This window comes from Diachasmimorpha longicaudata, chromosome 7 (genome assembly GCF_034640455.1).
Source record: "Diachasmimorpha longicaudata isolate KC_UGA_2023 chromosome 7, iyDiaLong2, whole genome shotgun sequence".
NCBI classification, from domain to species: domain Eukaryota; kingdom Metazoa; phylum Arthropoda; class Insecta; order Hymenoptera; family Braconidae; genus Diachasmimorpha; species Diachasmimorpha longicaudata.
This window is the reverse complement of record NC_087231.1, coordinates 4,427,263-4,450,337: the sequence shown is the minus strand read 5'-3', so window position 1 is coordinate 4,450,337 and position 23,075 is coordinate 4,427,263. Positions and strand designations below refer to the sequence as shown.

Sequence of the window (23,075 nt, the reverse complement as noted above, 5' to 3'; positions counted from 1 at the left end):
GGGTCTCTTTGAGGGAGGTTGGCAACGGTTAGGGCCTCGGCGTGGCAATTCGATCGTCGCCGGAGCCAATTCGATAAAGACTTTTTGCTGAGTGGGGAGAGGGTTACCAATTCAAGAGACTCGCTTCACCACAAGATGCAACCACGTCCAACACGAGAAGACTTTTATGTATAACCACTGATTCCTCAGTACGATTAACCTTCCGTTAATTTCTAACAGGACGAAATTTAATGCACACGCTTCCATGAAATTGGGATCAACTATAGCCAGAGTGATTGAGAGATAAAATACTCGGGGCTTGGATGGAGTAGGGGTGGTGGAGATGGAGGGGAGGTATGTGATAAAATAAAAATGTGAAAGTTTTTAATGAATGAAGAAGTTGGGCAGAATTATTACAACTCGAATATTGGTCTCAAGTATTAAAATATGTATGCGCTTGGCGGTCTTACCTCGTGTCTCAGGTGGGTGCGAAGGAGACGTTTTTTTTTTTTCTTTCGTTCTGGGGGCCCCTCAGGCCCCCACGAGACCCAAGCAGTATATCAACAATGATAGTTATACACGTACGTTATAATCGTAAATTAGCCAAGGCAACATAATATATTCGTGGGGGCTGTGTTTGGTTCGCGCGTATCTGTTTTATGCGGTTATTATATACGACAGCACCAGTCATACCTGACTCTCTCCTCTTTGCATCTTCTTCATTCGTGGGCTGGTTATTTTTTGGTTGGTTAATATTCTTGGCTTTGCGTTCAACGGCAAATCGCCGCTGACTCGTCGAAACTAAGGTGCGCGTGTTCCGGCCAATCAAGTTGTCTTGGGAAAATTAGACACACGATGGCTCGTTAATTCATTAGCTCTTATGCCGGGTGAGGGGTGGGGATAATGATATTGGGATGATCGGGTATATCGGATGTACATGGTGACTCTTAGTGAGAAATAATTTGCCGGCTTTCTGGGTGCGAGCGAGTGTTGTTATGAATATTTTTTTTTTTGTCTTCGTACATGTGGATACACCAACTTGTGGTTTACAACCTCAAGCGCGTCTGTTTCCTGGAGAGCGAGCCCCCATGGTCAGGCAATATTTTAATCGTTTCTTCAGAGGAAGATTAAATGAAATGCTTTGCGGAAAAAGTGGAAGAGAGTGAGGAGAATTCGGTCTGAGATAAATTAGTGACTCGAGGGATTTTTAAGACGGTTTTTTGATGACTTTATAACTGTTTGAGAGAATAATTGGGGGTAATTGAGTGGTTTTAGGGCTTTTTGTGGACTCGAATTGTGGAGGAATTAAAATGGGGAACGGGGAGTGATGGTTTTTGATGGGTATGGGAGGGGAAAATGAGCGAGATGTCTTGTCACTGGCGTCTGATTTCTGACATACCGTTGCAATTAGTGTCAGTGGGGGATGGGGGCATGTGGGCTCGGTCAGTGGACCACTCAGTGGGGAGCGTTCCGTTGAAATTCAAATCATTATCAACAGTGGAGTTGGTCGAGTGTACTAGTGGGGAATAATGGATAAATTTTCCAATAATGTAAAGTGATGGAGTTTTTAGGGTGCAGTGGAAATTATGAAAGAACAGGCTAATAGATTCGAACTTAATGCAATACAGAGCCGTAAAATTTGTTGCTAATCTAAATTTTCGGGGTAATTTTATGTGCTATATATATATGAACCAACTTGAACATTTCCATAGGTTCAGTCTTCTAGAGAAATGTAGAATCGTATGACAAGTGTCAGAATCCCCATTTTTTCTCTGTTATAAACACACCAATTAAATATTTTTGAATTATTATCAATGCAGGGGCGACAATTATCAAGTGATTACAGTACCAGATTGGTGTGGCGCGGGTCGTTGGTTCCATTCCCGACTGGATCGAGAATCTTGCAAAAGCGACAACTGTCCTTGACCAAAGATTTTCCCCTCAGGGAAATATTTTTCCCTGGCCCATCGCGAATACAGCACAGGGGGTAGGATGGGATCCTAAGAAATCGTAAAAACCCGAAAGGAAGCGACCGAATGAAATGCTAATTTTAATTTATTATTAATGAATTATTCGTGAACAGTTGCAAAGATTACCATAAAATTTTTTTAATGCAACCACCGCTTTGTATTGTCACGTTTTCATTGAAAATTTTCAACAAAGGAATCAATTAAAATTTCAAACCCCACTTGAATTTTGTTGAAAGGGTTAATTTTCCAATGTGGTAATTGCCATAGGGCCTTCAATCAGGGAGGATTGATTACTGAGTCGATTTTTCAGTTTAAAATTCCATCGCATATTCTGGTTGGGAATCATATGAAAATTTTAGTTGTCTGTTATGAAATAAATTAAAATCAAAACTTCGTATTTGGTATTCGGCCAGGGACGGTCCAATCCACAACAGACTAATCACCATTAATCAATACCATAGAAATTTCCCCGTCGCAAATACTTAATCGTCAAGTTCCCTCCCCCCCCCCTCACAATAACATGACCCATAAAAATTCATCTAATTACAGCCCCTGATCGGCTCCAATGATCCCTGAACTTATCGACATGTGCATCCGCTCCTTCCTTCTTTCCCCCATCAGAATCAAAAAAACAGTGGCATGCGGCGACGAAGAATTTACAGTCCCCCGAGGGACAAATTGCTCAGCAGCGTGTGCGCGGCTCGAATTATTAATTGTTCCCGCGATTTTTAACTTTTTACACTCACCTACCTCTAACTGCGACTCCGTTCACCGTCGGAAGGAGATCGAGTTTCGTTATCTCGCAAGTGTGTGTGTGTGTGCATAGGACAACCGAGGGATTTATTTATTGGCGAGTGGTTTACCACCGCTTCAGTCCCATCCAAAGGACTCGCCGAAGGATCTTTATCACCCATAGATTGGCTTCGTATCGTGTAAGTCCCCCTTTCCCAGTAGCTCCAATGATTCAGATCGTCAAACAGCTTAATTTGGCATCAATGATTCACGAATTGAATTCGAGGGAATAAAAAAAAAACATCTTATTTATTATTTGTAAGACGATCTGATATGCCCTCCACCGTTTTGTCTTTGGAAATTAATCGCCTCCTCGAGTGACTTGTCGCGAGTACTCACGCTGGGGCCTCGTAAAGGGATCGCAATGTCGCGGGCTTTAGGATGAGAACAGCGCTTCGTTTTTAATAAGCGACAATTAGCTGGAAGTATGGCTTCCCTTTTACAAAGTCCTTCTTCTTCTTCTTCTTCTTATGCCACACTTTATACCTCGTCTCTTCTTCAACCTCACCTCGGGGCCCCACCATCCCCTCAGCCGAAGTTTTCTCTCGTCTCCTCTTTGGGGCCCTCTCTTGTCGTATGTGACCACTTTGTGTATATATGTGTGTGTCCCGACGTGAGGTGACTGCGGCTCGTAAACCTTGTAAAATATTACTTGGCAGTGCCAGCAGTGGCGTGTGATATTCCCCTCCGCAGCATCTTTTTTTTTTTTTCTTTACATTCGGTTAGGTTTAAAACTCGGTGAGGATATTGTAAATGGATTTTTGTGGATTGGAAAACATTCTTGAAGCACCTGCTCATTGATTCCGAGAGGAAATGTGCGTATGTGCTTATGAAGAGTGGGATTAAATAATATTGATGATCGAGATCATGGGAATTAATATTGATTTTTAATTAAATTAATAAAATATTTTAAAATAAACATTGATACGAATTGAAAACACATTTTACGAGCTGTTCAGCAAAGATCAAATTTTCCCAAAATGTTATTTGGTTCATTATTTAGAGGAACAGAAGGAATAAAATATATGTTATCAAAAATATGTGACATCAGTTTTAAATGAGTCCGGTGCAATTTTGAGCGGGGATGGTATATGCTGATGATCCAATTTTATATTTTCACGGAGGTCTCTATAAAAATCATATTCCCCCGTCCATCGAGAGCCCCCTGCGCTATATTCTCAACACATAAAATTATTAAAAATGTAAAAATTACATTTTGCAGCGATAAAATCTCCTTTGCCATTCCACCTCCACAAAGTTTCGCGTAATAAAGATATTCCCCCCCCCCCGAATCAAGCCATTTTTCACGATTGCAAATGACAAAAAGCATAACATTTTGATACCCCATGAAACAATACAAATTCCAAAAATCCCAAAGCATCGCTGGTCGCGAGTCGAACCCGGTGAGAAATAAAACACTGAAAAAGAAAAAAAAATCCCAGCGAAAAGAATATCCCCTGAGGCAGGCTTTATACTTTCTTGTAAATTGTATTAAAATGCCCGGCTTTTACGATCGTGTCAAACTACCTACACACGAGTGAGACTTCCCAAAGGACTCGAGCACAACTGCGCGAATGAGAGAGAGAGAGCGAGACAAACACCGAAAGAGGGTTGAGACAAAAATGATGCATTTACTCGGATATTTACAGTTTTGAGTCACGGGTGGTATTCGAGAGAAAAATGGAAGAGAAAAAGTGCGCACAAGAGAGAGAGAGAGAGAGAGAGAGAGAGAGAGAGAGAGAGAGAGAAAAAAAAAACTCAAACCTATAGAAACATGAAATGACGAGAAACGATGTGAAACGAGCGCCCCTTGACATTCGCTTGACACGCACGACTCCTCCCTCCTCTTCCCATACGATATTGAATCCCGATTTTATGATGCCCACGAACGGAGACGTTCGCCTTTTTTCCTCACTGCGGTGTAAACTTTTATCTGCAAATTTTCAAGGAAATCAGGCGAGAACAAAAACGAAAGGAGAGAATCCATTTTCTGGAGTGCGATGGAGCCAGGGGGTAGGGAGATATTTTCAACGCCGAGAATGTCGTATATGATCCCCCCCAGAAATATCCCCAGTCATTTCAAGCCCGTCGGCATAACGGTGAGAAAGAGAAGAGAGACATCTTGAGAAACAGTAAAGAACAATTTGTAACTTATACTGCATGATTTTACGGCTCGGTGAATTTTTACCACCGACATCAATTGTACCCGGAGCATTTCCAAGGGGCTTCATCTAGCCCGGGTGGGAGAATGTTTATAGAAAAGACAGGCGTAAGACCGTTGCAACATTGAGGGCATTTAGTATCGTCGATTAGCAGGCACTCAAGACTCGTGCCCGCCCTCGAGCAAAACCCGAATGTAGCACGAATAGAAAAAACAGGAAAAAAAATATATATATATGAGAGTGAGTCGAGTGAAATGTGAGAGGGTAAAGTGAGCCCTTAGCTACTAAGGGGCAATTCGATAATAAAACGCTAATTAATAGCAACAGTTACATCCCCCTTTTATCCCTCTTCTTTCGTATTTAGTGATTGAATGAGGAGAGAAGGGTTGAGATCGAGTTGCTACTCTTGTCGCGGGCTCAACGAAAGCATTCGGATTCCAAACGATCGAAACCCACAAGAAATCTCCCTGCAACTCCCCAGGGCGGTAAATTGGTGAAGAAGAGGGGGGGGGGGAAAGAGACGCTGGTGGCATCAAACAATTAGCCAAAATCCAAACGCTCTTCCCACACCCAAGGTTAACTTCTGATTGGGGGTAGGTTGTTACAACTAATATCTTTGGTCTTATCCTCGTTATTATCCAGTTTCTCCTCCGCCACTTCCCTCGTTTTAACAGTCCTTCTCTCTTACGGCAAACGCCGACGCTCAGAGATATTAAAGCGTCTTCCTTTGGTATAACTAATTTTACCCCTCTCCATCCCTTCCGTGAATCTGCCGTCTCTCCACCATCTTATTTCTCATTGAAGTGCATGAGGGGAGAGGCAAGTGTTCCCTATTTCCCGGGTTTAAAGTGCGAAGTGACGGGTAAAGACATTCCAAGTGTGATCATGAAAGTCTATACAGGCGGAAATGAATTGAGAGGATGGATGAATGAGCATCGTAAAAAATTGAGAAAAGAGTAGGTAGAGGAGATGGTGGTGGGCTGTTGTAAATGGGCAGGTGTTGGAAAACCGGAAGCCTTTGCTGTGTCGCCGCCTACGGCAGCTAACGCTCTCAATGGACCGGCTAATTCGACAATGTGACTTCTGACTGTATTATACAACAGCCCTTCGGCCACTGGGGAAAAATGAGTATTGTGTGATGTTTGAGGCCGTAGGTGATTTGTGATGAGGAGTCAAAGATTTTTTTTTAACCGTTTCTTAATCTCGTGGGAGTCCTTTCGTGGAGGAAAAGCCTGATCTGCGTATGGGTTTCGGGGATTAAATGGGCCGTATGAATTTTTCAACTACCGGTAGGAGTCATAATTAATTTATGTTCAGTTGTTCCGAGTTTTCTACATGCCGAACAGTTGGGGTAGAAGGTGCTTATTCGAGTTTGATTTCCCAAGTAAACATCGTTAATTGAACTCGGATTTTGAGATTTTCAGCTCAAATCCACGACTGACACATCATAAATCCTGTGACGTACCCTGTGGGGATTTACAAACGATTTTACATAAATAAATATGAAGCCACGGGTGTACGGGGGAGCGCGATGGAGCGACCAGGCGTATTATGTTGATGGGTTTGGACTAGTATGGAGGAAAGGATTAACCTGCGCTCGGACGCCTCCACCACACTGTACTACTCATCGCTGTTATGAATGCCCACACAAACGGAAGTATTTTCCCAAACACTAAACTTCACCGTATCACATTGTTCAGAAGAATTGGCACGACCCAGGAAGAGGGAAAGACGTGTGTGGCGAGAAAAGTTTGCATGAACGACGACGGACTGTAGGGTTAGCCGCGCTACGTTGATCTTGGACAAAGCATCAACCGTGGGAGAGTGTATCATCTTCAAAATATTTGAGCATGAATATACATTTGTTTTTGCACCGATGGGCAATCGGTTCACGTTCCTTGAAAGAGCTTTCTTGAAATATTTTTTTATAAATTTATGGATAGTGTGCGACACCGTTGAGCATTTTCTACTGAAATACGCGACGTTCTTTTTCGAATATTTTATCGTATCAACTGCATTTGAAAAAAAAAAGTGAAAGACCGATTTCGTTTCGATGTTGAAAAATTTATCTCGTGATAGGAAATATAAAAATCTTATCTGTCTTATCATTACCCATTTTTTTTTTCTATAACTGGCTCTCTCAGTAATTTTTCCGTACGAAGAAATTATCCGTTGTACCCGGACCTAATGCAGTGTGACACGATGTCCTTTCATTGAAACGGTCCCAGGGCTCTGTCTCACTTCAACCTAAAAGGGTGGCATGTAAACGTATATATATCGTGGCTCCTCAAATATCGAGGAGGGCACTGAAGCTTTTGGAGCCCAGTGACATCTGTATTAGCGAGATTATGGGGTCGTTTTCAGAGGGTGCGTGCAAACCGAAGGATCCCCGGGCTTGTACTATACTGTATAGATGATGCACAGCCGGTTCTCTCTTATGTATATAGGGAACACGGAATAGGTGTGGATGTGGATGACGGGTGGATACGCTCCTTGTTGTTATACCTAGAACGACTTTAGCTGGCGAAAGCTAGTTCACTAATCTCCTAACGCACAATGTCATGGGGATCCCCCTCTCTTTTGTCGAAAAGCCGAGTCAATCCGTCATGAATAATCGGCATTTGCTGAATTTTTACGACTCCGCTTCATCTTTTAATCTTTAAATTTTTGACTTTTTCGAGTGCTCCGTCCATTTCTAAAGAAATTGGTCGCAAATTAATTAGGAACATAATTCATTGTAAATATTTTATTTTATTACAGCAAGAGTTACCCGTCAATGATGTGAAAGTCCGTCAGTGAAATGTTTTTCGAAAAATCAAAACACTTTTTTGAATATTCCGGGATGAAAGATCTTCCTAAAAACTGTCACGTCATCTCAATAAATTACGGAAATTTATAATCCATCTAATGAAAATATAAATTTCATGCACCGATTGATAATGAGGTCCGGACGAGTGACATTAGGTTGAAAAAATATCTGGTAAATGTTTGCGGATAAATATTCAAAATTGAATATACATTGAATAAAATTTCTCTGGACTTTTATTAACTCTGCGGAAATGATTCAATGATCCCAATGTAATTAACCTCCTACTCGACGAAATATTTATAATGATAATATAATATTATCCTCAACACATTGATTGTTACAAACCATTAAAAGCCGTTGATTAATTTTCATAATGTAATTTCCAATTCGAGCAGTGATGCCCATTATGAACGAAATTACACTAAAAGCAAATGTCTCTCGATGCCCCCGGCCTCGGTGCATCCAAATGTGATGGAATAGTTGGAGGCTGAGAGTGTCAATTCGAATGGACAGGTCAATGCCTAACCATTGAAAAGAGCAGGGTCGACTTCAACGCCAGTGACGATTTTGGGGTCTCCCCCTCGATCTGTGCAACCGGCACATCATCCCCCTCTCATACAGCCAGTCACCCTGAATCTCTGACAGTCGGGACCTCGTCCCGCCGTGTCCCTTTAGTATGTCTCTTGGTGTTGTGCTAGTCAGTTTTCAGTGTCTCGTTCTCCTTTACTCACAAAACTATTCTATTCTCTTCGGTTGAAAACGTGAAAGTGTGATATTCACTATCGAAGAACCGTTGGAATTCCACCTTCTGGAATATGTATCACAACGTGAACCTGGCACTTCTGTGGAGTTTACAGTGTAAGTGACATTACAGCAGATGTACTAAATATTACTGATCCTCTATCAGCAATAACATGTGTAGAAAGTCACGATGTCATCCACCTGAACGTGAATGGTATATTGATGATTTTTCTCTCTCATTACCGTCAGGTAGAAAAAATTAATTTGATGATTATTCCAACTTTGTCCTCGGTGGAGGCAGTCGTTCATTGATAAATCACACTTGAGCCGGAAATTAAGACTATCGACAGAACGATTGAGACTCATCTTCGCCTACGTTGGAGCCTTTTACGATCCCGTCGCGATACCAATTTCTTTGTATATCACGTAGTTTTGATATAAACATCATTTACCAGATTATGGACAAGTTTTCATTACATATGTTTTATTTATCTTCTCTCGGAAAAGAGAGGGGGTTGTATCGGGGGAAAAAAAGATAGTGACAAAGACCCGGTTTTCCGTTGAGAAGCCCAGAGACCGGTCTTTCAAAATGTTGCTTCCTCCTTTTTATGGGACTGCAATTAAATCCACAAAGAAGAGTATGAATTCAGAGATTGTGGGAGTGAGTGGAGCGATCGTCATATCGGCTGGCCATCGTTTACTCTCACCAGAATAAACGATCACATCTTGGTAGGCACCTAATTTATAAAAAGATAGTCTCACTCATGGTATTTACGATACAACGGGTCATCTCTCTTGCGTATTATACACCCGTGGTGTATCCATCCATGACGTTACGATGTACCCGGATGTATCAAAGGAACCGCGGCGACTTTACAACCACCCATATACACTTTACGGCACCTCAAATCTGACGTCTATATAAGGGCAACTATTTTTATTTAATATTTCGCGTCTTCTGGATAGTTTTTTATATGGGGTTTATTATTGTGATTTTTTAATGAATATTCTTTCGGTGGAGGAAAATTTTAGGGGAGACTGAGATTGTAGTGACGACGCATTGAAGTCACTCAGGTCTCTAGGAGATTTAAAGAAAAATGAGTCCTAGTTCTGCCGAGAAATTATATTGTTTTAATTGCGAAGACTTTCTCAATATACTAACATCACGATTTTTTTTTCATTTAAAGTTGAATTAAAAATCTCAGCATGGAGAAATTTGCAATGACATCGACTGACATTTCCAGAAATTTCTATCAATTACTAAATTATGCAATTTCTATTTTATTTCCACGTGGAAGCATTTGAGCTGAGTTGAAATGTCCGTGAAATATAGTTGAATATACCTGTCCTCAAAATTACCACCATCATTCGAGAAATTCGCCGTTCTCCGAACGGATTGAACATTGCTCGATAGATAAAAAAAAAATGACAAATATACTTTAGAATTTTCAATTCTAACGACGATGCCTGGAATTCCATCGCACTCTGAGTTGACGGTAAAGCCCCAACGGTAATGTCTATCGATATTGAAATTGAAATTCTGCCGTCTACTTATCTCAAAAATTTTCCATTAACAGAAAATGTCGTATTGGTGTGTAGGAGTGATGAAAATAAACCTTATCATCATTGATTTGTTGCAATAATAAGGAAGAGCAATTCTCAACATTTTAGTGCATCGCGATCGTAAAAAATATCAAACAAATCACGGTAGGTGTTATAAATAAAATAATTTTCACTGATCAAGAGTAGTAATTTCCATCCGATTTGTGGCTGGTTGTTGTAACAGCTGTGGTATTCCACCATGAGCTTATCTTGAGCCACTACGAGTCGAAGAGTACTAGAAGGTAAAATGCGATAATATCGGCAATAGCTGTATATACACTGGCTAGTGCTCCCTGTTATACGCTAGTAGCGTCTTGCTGGAATTTATTTAAATTGTTCTCTTATTGCGGTTAGTTATGCGTTGTTATATGCATACAAACCATAGTGATACTCTTCTGGCACGCCTAAGGTAGTTATCTCAATAATAACAATTACGGGAGAAGAGGAAAGAGATCTCGCACCTCCGATAATGTTATATTGTACCGGACTTTCGGATATAAAAGGGAGGTAAATGTGAAATGTATGTACAATGGACATATATAGTAGCGTAGGCGCGCCAAAACTTCCAGGTGCTACACGATTCCGCGTCTTTTTTTTATTTTCTCTTCATTTCCCCCGTTTTTTTTTTACCTTTCCGCATTCCTTTTGTGGCAGCCAACCTGACGACTACTCTCACTCTGTCTCTCTCTCTCTTCGGAGACGTAGAAAAATTCTTCACTCAAGGCAAATAAAATCGAATTACCTGTTTCACCAATAAAACTTATTTACTTCTAGACATTTTATTATCACATTTGCATAAATAAAAATTTATTGAGAGGGAAAAAAAAGGATGGCGAGGGTTAATTAATGGGTCGAATTAAAGAAACTATGAAAGTTATGTTGCACTGAATTCCATTCGGTAATTTATATTCTTGGAGTGAAGAATGAAGGTAAACTCTGATCAACTTTTATTATTTTTCATTGCTCATTCAATTAAAGCTGTCTAACCAATCATCTCGCTGGAGAACAGTGAACATAGATTGAATGTTGAAAATTTCCAATTGAATGAGTTAATGAAATTTAAAGCGCTCACCGTGGCTTTTCCATTTTCCATTGACTATTAATGATCATAACCATAAATTCCGAGCAATTTACCTGTATAAGTGAGCGCGATACTCAGTATTTAAACGATATATTTCATTACTTAATTTACATATTTCTTCGATAATGAGATGGAGATATTTATGCAGATATCCACTGTTCCATGAGCTGTATATTGACATATTTGTGTCTCCTTACTGGGTATCTCCAGTGGCACTCCGGAAATGGTTCCCAAAACCTCTCATTCACATAGCGACTTCATATTAGATGTCGTAGACGATTATTTAAACAATTCCCCTCATTCCCAGATCTTATCATTCCCAATTATTGACAAGTGAGAGATTTCTCAACCAAACCGCACCATAATTAATCAATCTATCCCTCCTCTCGATTAAGAATTCCTCCAAACACCTGTGAGGTCTTCTCCCCTCCTCCTCCTTGTCCACTTCACAGAAAGCCACAAGTGTTAGAAACAAGGCGATATCGCCTATTTACCTATAACACCCCTTCCCGTTTAATTAATATTCGCACAGCGGGTCGAGCCGTTTGATTATCTCGTGCCATCGTGCGTATACCCAGTGAACAGAAACGATAGGGTAATATGCATTGGTACCCGACTATGCACAAACTCTCTACACAAACGATTCACCACGCATACATACCCCACAACCAGAAATTGTTGTAAAGCAAGAGGTGGTGGATTGCTTACAATTATAACAGAGCCAGCGTTAACATTCCGTTGTTGCCTGACCGTGAATATGTTGACCAACTGTGCAACATCACAATAATAACGGGCGCCCTCAAACAGCCCCCCCCCCACCTCCCACTCCTATCTGCTACCCCTGTGTAAAAGCAGACACACATCCACCGAACATTTCCATCCATATCCGTATCCACAGTTCTGTCTCACTCATTTCGTCCGCCGAAAACGCCTCACGCATCAGCGATATCAAAGAACTGACCCTCACGGTGGTTATGACCCTCTCAAAGCCCATCCACTCACATCACACCACAAGTCAAGCTCCCAAGAGACACTTCTGCTAATTAAAAGAATTATTTTTCCATTCATACGCTTGCCCTCTCTCTCTCTCTCTTGTCATGTGCTTTTTTTTTTCTCCCTCGGCTTTTAATTTAATTTTTACACGTAAAATTATTACACCTGTTTCAACCTGCGCTATATCACCTCCAGTATCATCATTCTTTTCCACCAATTTATTATCACGACAAACGGTAATACGCAGTAGCCAATGTATTTATTATCACAGATAGGAAGCCACCGCTTTTCTCTTCTCCGCACCTCCCTTCTTTTTAACTCGCTTCCAATTACCCAAGAGGGGTGAGGAGAACGAGGGGATTTTTAGTTTACTACCCTGTATTCCCGTTGTGAATCCCTCGCTCTTCTCCTCCCTCAGTCTCATTTATGCATTCGCTTTTTGTAGTCACATACGCCTGGGCCCTCATCATTTTGCCCCACGTTGGTTGCCGTGGTGGGGGGAGGGTTACAGGAGTGGACCTACTGCAAGTGTAAAAAATCAAAAGTGGAAGAGAGAGATAAAATGAACTCGGTGAGATAGTCCCTGGGCGTACGGTGCGTGTTGGACCGATAATGTAATAACGTATCCCCGTCTGAGTCCACTTCATAAAGCAGAAGTTGGCGATCCACGTTTATCCACACACACACATGTACATCGAGGACTCTTATCCTGTGTCTACACAGCAAGAAATTTCTGATATTTTTGTAGACACTTTTCAAGTTGAAAATTGAATTTTTCTCTGGTGGGAAAAATTGTTGGATAATCGATTGCTCAATTTTTGGCGCTCGGTGGAAGTGGCAATGGGGGTTATTCGTCGATCCCGAAAACTCTTGGGCTCGTTATAATTGAGGTAAAAGGGGGGCAAAAGCGTTGGTTGCATGAAGCTGGCTATGATATATAAGGGATTTGTCTCTGTACGGCAGCGTCGTGCGTCATGTCGCAAATATTAACTCTGATACAGGCCATTCATTCACTTAATTACAAACAGGCGTGATTTAAGAGAAGCCAGAGCGGCAGGGGGTCTCACTGAATTGTGGGGGAGGGGTTGTGATGAGGGGGGGAGTGGGTCGTGTATGGGTATGTCCAATGGTCGACGTCTGAGTGTTTGGACCGTGTACCTTTTCTTTACGATAGCTCATTTACACAACAGGAGCCCCCGGTGGAGGATCTTCCAGTTATTTATTTTTCGGGATTCGAGAAGAATATAGTGGGGAGAATGATGACATCTACGGTTGAGAGTGGCGAGAAGGATGAGGGGGGATTGGTGTACTTACGATATGAATTACGAATTCATAATTATATTGACGCGAACATTTAGGGGGGAGGGGGGGAATTGTTGAAGGTAAGTGTGCAGTGGTAATAAAAAATTGATGGATGAGTTTGGAAAATTCGTTTATAACATTCTGAGATTGGTATCAGACAATAGCTGCTTTTCTGGACGGTTGGCTTCTGGCATGAAGGAAAAAGAGGGAATTCAGGAAGAAAAGCCGCACAGGATGGGGGAGTAGGTGGAATGACGGCAGGGTGGAGGGAGAGAAAAGGAATGTCTATATGAGCGACGGATGGAGAGCCGCGAACCGAGAAGTGAAACGCGGTGACGCGTGAGACACCACTCTCTGCACATCGGCCAAAGGAAAGATTACCATCGGGATCTTTTCCATTTGTCCCATTCCCTTTTTTCAGGGAAAAGACTGATGCGTGTTGTTTGAGGAAGACGGATTCTGATGCGCGGATTAAAGGATCAAATCAAAGTTAATATGTAAAATCGAGGTGGAAAAAATTCGGCGAAGGACTTGAATATTCGTAAATTCAACCCTATCCCCCAATCATTGAGAATCATGCCACCTGGATAATGAGGCATACGTGTACCTTCAAACTCATAGTGATACGTTAAATTTGCCACCAAGTAAGAGCCTATGTTTCTCATCTGGTTGGATATGAGAGGGTACTATGGTATGCATGAAAGGACTCTCCGCATATCCTTTAGACTCTCGTCGTCGTTCTCCTTACAAACTGCACCCTTATCACCCGGTAACTGCCGAAAACTTGCGTAACCTCCCCAAACCCTAAACCCATCCTCTACACTCCTTTTCAAGTTCAATTCTCGTAATTTAGTCGTGAAAGAAGCGCCACGGGTATCAAACAACCCGCGATAAATTGAGCGTTATCATTTAATTACATTGAATAAGGTTGGTTTTTTTTTCTGATGTCGGTTTTATCGGTAAATAATGGGAACGGATGCGTAAATTCTTATCTTTAGAACTCGTGAATTTCGGAAGGGACAGAAATTATTAATTCAACTGGACAATAACTTTTTAACGGAGTAGAAATCATTTTTTTAATAACCGCCCACCGATAATTGACAGCTATTATCCCAAAAAAAATTATAAAAAATTATGTCAGTTTTACAATAAACTTATGATTTAGAATATTCAGTGAAATTTCAAGTTTATTTGATAATGTTTGCCAATTTTTTAACAACCAGAAGATAAAAATCTTCGTGTTCTCACTGATAGGATTACAGGCCATGAAGCATTTAGATTGAGACATAATTTCATTTGAAAAATTTGTATGTCGATGTTGTATAGACATTGACCCGCCCCCCTGTAGATTTCCATGTGTTACGGGCGCAGTACAAGAGGTAAAAGAGTGGTGTGTATGGCGTTTGGCGTGGTTACTCACCCCATTCGCGTGACAACAGTTGTGGTTAAACGGCAAGCGCGCTCGGGATGTCCTTCTCCTGGCCAGCGAAATTCAACGGCGCACGAGAACTCACCCCCTTTCTCCGTTCCACCACCATCGGCAATCGCACCAGTAAAACAAAGACGCTTGTCCCCAACGGAATGGCGACGAACGGCGAGGAGGGATGGAGGGGGGGGAGGGGACATACGCCCAGTTGTAGAGGAGTGAAAATTCACGGACACAGGAGTACACCCGCAGGAGAGCCCGGTTATTTAATTAAAACCGGATTAAGCCCGGTGTCTCACGCTCCTTCCTTGAGCGCATTCTACTCGTATACCGTTGTCCTTCTTTTTAACCTCCTCCCTTCCTCGTCGATATCACACACTACCTAATTGCTTAATCCGGATTGGAATGATCAAACAGAGTTTAAATTACTGCCAAGAGCGTAAACTTATTTACAATTTATAGAATTCTCGATTTTATTGATAAATAGGCATTTTCTTTTTTTCATTTATCGAACTTGCGAAATCAGAATTTATTCATGTGTTTTATCATTTCACTTAGTGTGGATGATGTTTATTAAAACTGATAAGAAGTATCAGTTAAGTGGTTAAACAAGATGGGCGGGGGTAAAACGAACTAACTACCTTCTGAACAAGCGATTCGAATGGAATGAAATTTGTTGGCTTCTTACCATTAACATTCACTACATTCTATATCGTTATCTACATGTGTTAAGAATCTTCGAAGAATTGTTGATAAGAACTTACGGGGAATTCGTGTGAGAGCGGTAGAGAGATTCGTTATTGGTGACCTGAAAGCTGAGATGTTCGGTATAAAAAATTGAGGATCAATTAATCAGTGATCCAACGACTCCTGGTCAATCCTAGAATCGCAATCAGAGAAAAATTCTCAATGTTGGCAGTTGAAAATTTCAACAGTTCCGTTTCACCCCCAGTGGGTGCCTTAGCCCCGAGTGGCCCGTTGATGCCTCGCTATTAAATCAAAGAGGCACTCGAACGGCGTCCGATGCGCTGGGAATCCCAAATCGTTGCCCATAAAGACCCCCACGCCTTCGATGTTTGCGTTTATGCATGTGTAACAGCCATCGCGGAAGCACGAATTGTTGCCAAATGTCTGTCGTATGTGGCTGGTGATTCTGGGGGTGCCGACGGGACGGCATAACACACTCTCCATCCACACACCCGTCTCACGTAGACCGGGGGCGAAATATGCGCTGAGGGCCGCGGTGGGTTAAACATCAGGGTTGTACCATACGGGTAGAAAAAAAGTGAGTCGGTGAGGTGGAGAAAGCCGAGAAAAAGAAAGATAAAAAACTGTTAAAAAGCCACTTAGCGCCAGTCCATAAAACTCGAACGTGAAATGCAATCCTCAGACCCCCAGGGGTTGAAGAAAAAAAAAAAGAGAGATCTCTTTCGTTGGTTGAATGCCGGGTGTTGATCTTAATATGAAAATGAGTCGTTTAATATCAAAGGCAACAGCCAAATTAATGCCCTAGACTCTCGGTTTTTATTAGCTCGAGAAAGACATTTGGCGCTTCTAATTAAAGATATGCAATCGCTCTATCGTGGAGATGGGAATTAAGGGGCGGGGGAGGGGGGTGAGATGAGAATGTGAAAAAAGTGCCAAGTCTTTTTTAACTTTCTCCACTCATTCAGGTTTGAAAGATGCTCCTTTCCTTTGGGCCAGGGAGAATGGTTTTAACGGGAGCTTTAAAGCCCTGTGCTAAGTGTAAATGATAGCGTGGTTGAAGAGACGCTCAAAAAAAACGGTTACGACATCATCTAGAAGGGCTTCCCCTCGTTGCTGATAAAAAGGGAACAATGAGAGAGAGCGAGGTGGAGAGACAGAGGATACAATGATTCTGGGTGGGATCGGGTGAAAGTTCCTTTAAGGATACTCAAATATTTCCTTCAAATTCACAACTATTTTTTAAGCGAGATTTTCGTTTTGCAGAAATTTTATCATCTCCATAATTTTTTGTATTTTTCACAGTTGAATATAAGTCTTCAATAATTTCTTCAATGAACTTCCACTGAATATCTCTAAAATAGAAATAAAGAGGGTAATAAAGGCCAAATTGATTTCATCAATTGGTTCGTTCGATAATCGGTCGAAGGAAATTGTCGAGGTAACGGCTGTGCGATATTCCCAGTCAAGGAATTTTAGCTCTTTTTTTATCTCCAATTGAGAAACGCGAGATACGTCGTGCCTCCTTTTGATTCAATAAAAGACAAACGGAAGAGGAGAGCCAGGGAAAAAAGGCAAATATCGAAAACAGTGGCACGTACATAAATTTGCGAGGTCACTTAATTGAATGGGGAAAAAGAAGGGTAGAGGAGGATGAGAGAGAAAAAGAACAGAGGAAGGTATCTTATACTCTAGACTCTCCCCAATGCCTTGAGGACAAAGACCAGTTGAAATACTATATCGTTTCGTTCTAGAAGATATACTTGTGTCCGATAGCCATTGGATATGTTAAACGGTTCTGGAATGTAGCTTGGTATTTGATGGATAGTGGAAATAAAAAGTTTATTGAATTCGAGGTGGAGAGATGAAAGAACATGGAATAGGGAGATGAAATTATGGTGAAACAATTTCAATATCAACTTGTGTGATTTACTCACACAAGTAGTGACGGGTTTCTTGTCTAATATGGACAATATCTTCTGGATATACTCACGAAATGAAATTTCTCCACAGAATTCCGTGAAGAATGACAGATCTCATTACCAAAAGCATTTCTTCCAAATGATCGACAATTCAACTCTCCTTCGAAGCAGAACACACATTATTATTTAATAAAATGAAATGTTATTATAAATATATTATAAGTAGACGTACTTCCCAAATATTCACCTCATCCTCTACTTAAAAACACCGGAATGAACTCAACTGGTATATCCCTTATTTTTATTCTGTTGTTTCACGCTCCATTTGAAAAATAGAGTGCATTCATCACAAAGACAAATTTTCTCAACAAAAAAAACCCAAATGGTCCATGTCACACTTACCCATGTGATGAAGGACCTATGGAATCAGGCTGAGTGTCTTCCATCTTGTAAAAATAGAGGAGAAACGATACGTTAGAGATTTCCGGATAAAATGTTATTTTGTTTGGATGTGGGTAACCGTGAAAGCGAAACAACCATTTGGTGGAGAAGAGTAGCGCGTGTCCGGGCGACCTGAAATTCCTCCAGGGCATATCTCGTGCACAAATAAATAAACAGAGATGGCCGTTTGAGGAGCCCCAGCTGCTCGCGTTCCCTATTTCTCCCCTCATTTGAAACAAAAATCCTAATCTCCATTGCTCGTTTTTTTTTTATCATTACTCATCTAGAGTAGATGGGAGTCTTATGCTGTTTTGTTTATACTAAAGATGATGTTTCTTTTGGGTTTGTTTTAGGTAAGAAAAAATTTCCAGCTGATCCATCCTGCTGTCCTGTGTGCAGTGTTACAGTGAGACCGCAGGAATTGGAGCAACACTTTGCTCAAGAGCTTGATCGATTGTATAAAGTATCAGCGACGAATTCGAGACCGAGACCGAGATCGATACTTCCAGTTGTTCAGGATCATCCGCATGGACAAATACTGCACACACCGTCAACGGCTGATGGTACACCGCAGGGAAGATGGGAGACTTACAAGAGAATTCGAGCTAATCGTCAAGTAAGTCGAGAACCGGAATATTTTACGAATTTAAAGTGAAGTGAAATGAATTCGGTAACACTGGAGACTAGAGACAACTAAATAATCTTCGTATGCGAGCCATTTGGTTATTTAGATATTTTTTTTACAAATAATATAAATGTGATACGTCTGTTCTCACCAATCAAAGGCGAGAATTCGGGTGAAAAATCGGAAGAGAAAAGCAGACGAGCCCGCCTGTCCCGTCTGTAACGAGCGTCTCTCCGGTACCCCAGAAGAACTAACGCAGCATGTCGAGAGGTGTTTGAACAAGCACAACGGTGGCAATGGATCCAACGTGAACCTTGATGACGAAGAGGTGGATGTCGAGGGTGATACAGAAACCTTCGAGGAGTACGAGTGGGCTGGACAAAAAAGAATTCGTGCAACATCGATGCTGGTGGGAGGATTCTCTGGTGAGTTTTATATAAAAATTGGAAAACAACAATAACGCCGTTGTAGAATGACGTTCAAACGCATCAAACAGTGAAATAAAATTCCGAATAAAAATCCAATTTCGTTGAACGAGCAGACAATATTTCAATACATGGAGATATAACTTCATTCGCACCATAAACGCTGTGAATTTTTCACTGAAATGTTTCGATATTTGACTGTGAATTGCATTTTTCGTTTACTTTTTGTTTTTCATAGCTGCAGGACTTGCCACCTCGTCGAGGAGTGGTAATGGTGCGGGTAATCCTGGACGCCCAGAGGAGGAAGAGGATCTGATTGTCGATGGTGATGAAACAGCGCAATTTGGTCCAGCTCAGTATTCAGAAGCGGATGTGATAGCGCCGAGGGGTGAGGGAACACCCAGGGAACAGAAGGAGAGGGATGCACTCAGAGAAGCTGTCATATCACCCAATGCACCACTGACCCCTCATACACCCCCTGATCAACCACACGGCGCTCAGGTGGAAGTCAAACCCGAACCTGGTACTATTATCGGACTCAATAATCCAGCCTCACCCTCGTCCACCCCATCGAGACAGAGGTGCGAAGGTGAGGAGGGAGTTACCGTGACACCTGGTCAGGACGGCAATGATACACCGGTTGTTGATGCGTTGAGGAGTAGAATCCGAGAACTTGAGAATGAAATGAGGGGACAACCGTTCAAGTGTCTCATTTGTATGGTACGTTGAATTATTTTCAAGATAATCGTAATTGCTCGATTGCTCAGATAATTTTCAAAAGATCTTTATTTGAGAATTCATATTGAAGCTTTATTGGAATGGAATGGGAAAATGAATGAAAAAATTCCATTCCCCAATAGGCTGTCGAAAAAAGTAAAAAAAAATTGACCGATAGTTTTTCCCAGCCCCAGGTCATAGAAACAATTGTCAGCATTTCCACCAAAAAGAGAAAGAGAGAGAAAAAAAATCCAACAAAAATTACGCGAAAGTTTCGTAACGTGTGAATTAACATGATTTTCACTTGCAGATTACGACACTTCCACGTAATTGAGTGAGACTTCTTTTACCCTATTCGTCGCGAAATAACTCGTTCACTAACACTACGAATCAATAAATCAAAATTACTATTCACCTAGTTAAGTTTTGTGATCAGTTTGTAACCCCATCAGCTGAAAAAAAATGTTATCGGCTTAATTACCGTTAATGATTTTCATTAACAGGAGCAGTACAAAAAACCAGTGACGTCGGTGTGCTGTTGGCATGTGCACTGCGAGCAGTGTTGGTTGCACACATTGGTCAGTATATCTTTAATCTCATTCCATTATCATATCCCCTTTTGGCATTACCATTGGGACAAAACAACACCAGTGACAAAAAAAAATTCCCAGATCACATCGACCACAAGCCCAAAACCATTGTAAACCACACAATGTTTCCGATTCCATTTCGTTATTTGCCAATGGAAGTACTGTTCAATGATGGAAAATCATGTGGAAAGTCCCCGTATAGCGGGCATTTATGCGGGTACATATTGAAAACGCAAATTGCAAAATGATACTCGTTTTCACGAAGCCATTGAGTGACAGCTCATCCTGAATGCACCTGTATCAAAAATCGAATAATATAACAACTGTTTTGATAGGTCCATTAGCTTTTATTTTCGTTTCAGGGAGCGAAAAAACTCTGCCCCCAGTGTAACATGATCACATCACCAGCGGATCTGAGGAGAATTTACATGTGAGCTTCAACCTGGTCGACTGAGCCCATCGACTTATCAATCACAAAGTCACAACGGACTACCCTTGTACATTTGTATATTTCTTAAATTAACGAATTTCACTTCCGCCTCCCCTTTCCCTATTGCGTATACCTAGTACTTAGTAAATTAACAATTTTTAGAGCCTAACGATGAAGTTGAACTTTAAAATGTAATAATAGTTGTACTGTCGTCATTGCCAATTGTCCTGTCATACCAAATTGTCACCCGATAACAGATAACAACTACTCACGTCGACATAAACATCCCGAATGCACTTTGATATAACATGACACGAGTTTATTGTCAATACGAACGAAAAATATCGTGATAGATGAATAAATTGAGGGCCAGAGGTACTTAGACGATAATTACCATCATTTAGCTGGCAACGCGGTGCAAATCCGTCCGTAGATGAGGCATGTGAGGAATAAAATGTCTGCTGAACTGATGCTGAGACGGAAAAATGATGAATTTCGTGGAAACGAAGTCAACAAACTCCGATTACTTGTAAATACTCGCGCAGGTGCGCGTTCAAATGAAAGGAGAGAGAGGGGGAAAAAAGCGAGCTGAAAAAAAAATGTCCTGAAGATGTTCTGTACTCGAAAATAAAGAGACCATGCGAAAAAAAATGTAATCAAGCCTGTTGTCATATATTCTCCTTTCATACCCCTTCCTGGAAAAACCGAGATAAGTCTCTCACAATGAAGCCCAAACGGTTGAGCAGAGACTGAAAAATAAAGGCGAAATGAAATACCTGAAATAAACAATCTTGAATACAGAAGGTTGGAAAATGTTCGCCCACCCCGACCTATAAATACCTGCGTGTAATTTCCGTTCTACTGGCGTTATCATCTGTACGAACCCGGGGGGTCGTTTGTCGCACAAGACGTCCTAATTAAACTACCTCCACTCCTCTCCCATCTCGACCCGGGGACTGTTGAAATGAATAGCTTGAACGCTGGAAGAGGACTGAAAGAAACTTGAAAAAAACGAAGCATGGGTTAAAAACAAAATGGCGGTTGTACAACGGGGAGTAATCTCGGTCGGGAGAAAGTTGAGCTGTCGTTTTCTCGCGGACACCCACCACCATCTTAAATTTCCTTTCAAGCCATTTTTATGTATTATCCGGAGTGTTCTCTGGGGTGGGGCAACTTATGTTTATATCCTACCGAGAACAGTCGTTTTTTTTTACTATATATATATCGTGAGGTGCAACGCTGCGTAAGGAGGTGGTGGGCGTCGGTCGGAGGTGGGGAAAGACTCCGCCCTCTTCTCACCTACAAGTGAAAAATCAACCACCCATTTTTCTTTTACCCAGGGTTGCCAGATACTTGGAGAGCTAGACCACCATCGCGTAGTGCCAGTATAGATAAAAAATAAAAAATATTTCTTTTAAAAATTGCTACTCTTTTATAAAACAGAAGATTAATATTCGCATAACGCTGATTTGCATCCACTAGACTTATCAAGTGTTAGAAAATTTAATGTCTGAAGATTTCTTCTCCATCCCTGATTTTTTTTTGTAAGAAATCTAAGAAATAATAGATAGAAGACAGCTATTCAGACTTTTTACAACCCTTGATGAAAATTTCAACCGCTTGTATTGCAGACAATGAAAAAAATTAAAGTATCGATTAATGATTATCATATGCAGATCGAAAATCCCCGCACGTCGCTCCCGTTATACATCTGACTCTTTATATCTCTTAATCTACGTATAATATAAAAAAAATCTTGCTACCAGCAGAACCCACAAAAATAGCCACCAGATCGCCACCCACCTAGCCGTTGACCCTAAACAGCCCATCTGGCAACCCTGTTTTTACCTTCAACGGTCTCACCGTCGAGTGCATATTAAAATTTAAATATTTTTCCTGTACATTTTTTTATATCTCATCTTGGCAATTCCCATGGTATTTACGGCTCACGTCCTGGGGATTCATTTCCGGTTGATCCCGGGGCTGGATTCAGAAAATCGAACCTTATGAGTACGCCAGAGGAAGAAGTGCAGCGACGAAGGAGGTGGGGGGAGACAGTAGTAAATGTAGACGCAGTGTGCGGACTGAGTTATTTCTGAGGAGGGCGGTGGTATACTGTACCTTGACTACTACGCAACTCTGCTCCGTACTACCGTGCGCCAGGGATATTAGGGAGGGAGGTACGAAAGCACCGCCCATCGTCCTATCAAGTAGCTGCTTCAAGCCTGAGTCTCCTCCAACCGACGAGCAGCTGTTCCATGTGGCTGCAGTGACACTCTCCGGGTATTTATCGCGCACCTAGGTGGAGAAAAGGTGACTACCACCCTCTACTGACACCACCCCTCTTTTTTTTATTTCAAAAT

The 23,075-nt window shown here is 41.4% G+C and overlaps 1 protein-coding gene across 7 annotated transcripts in view; it reads left to right on the top strand.

The window, feature by feature from the left end:
- Positions 1-21,372, top strand: part of LOC135164646 (E3 ubiquitin-protein ligase Rnf220-like) — a 68,354-nt gene extending 46,982 nt beyond the window's left edge. For all 7 annotated transcript variants that reach the window (XM_064125204.1, XM_064125201.1, XM_064125202.1 and 4 more), the window contains 5 exons: positions 18,279-18,541; positions 18,711-18,975; positions 19,214-19,695; positions 20,196-20,270; positions 20,645-21,372. In XM_064125204.1, the coding sequence (XP_063981274.1) occupies positions 18,279-18,541; positions 18,711-18,975; positions 19,214-19,695; positions 20,196-20,270; positions 20,645-20,716 (1,157 nt within the window). In that variant the 3' untranslated portion in view covers positions 20,717-21,372. The remainder of the gene's footprint in view (positions 1-18,278; positions 18,542-18,710; positions 18,976-19,213; positions 19,696-20,195; positions 20,271-20,644) is intronic.
- Positions 21,373-23,075: the final 1,703 nt, after the last annotated feature.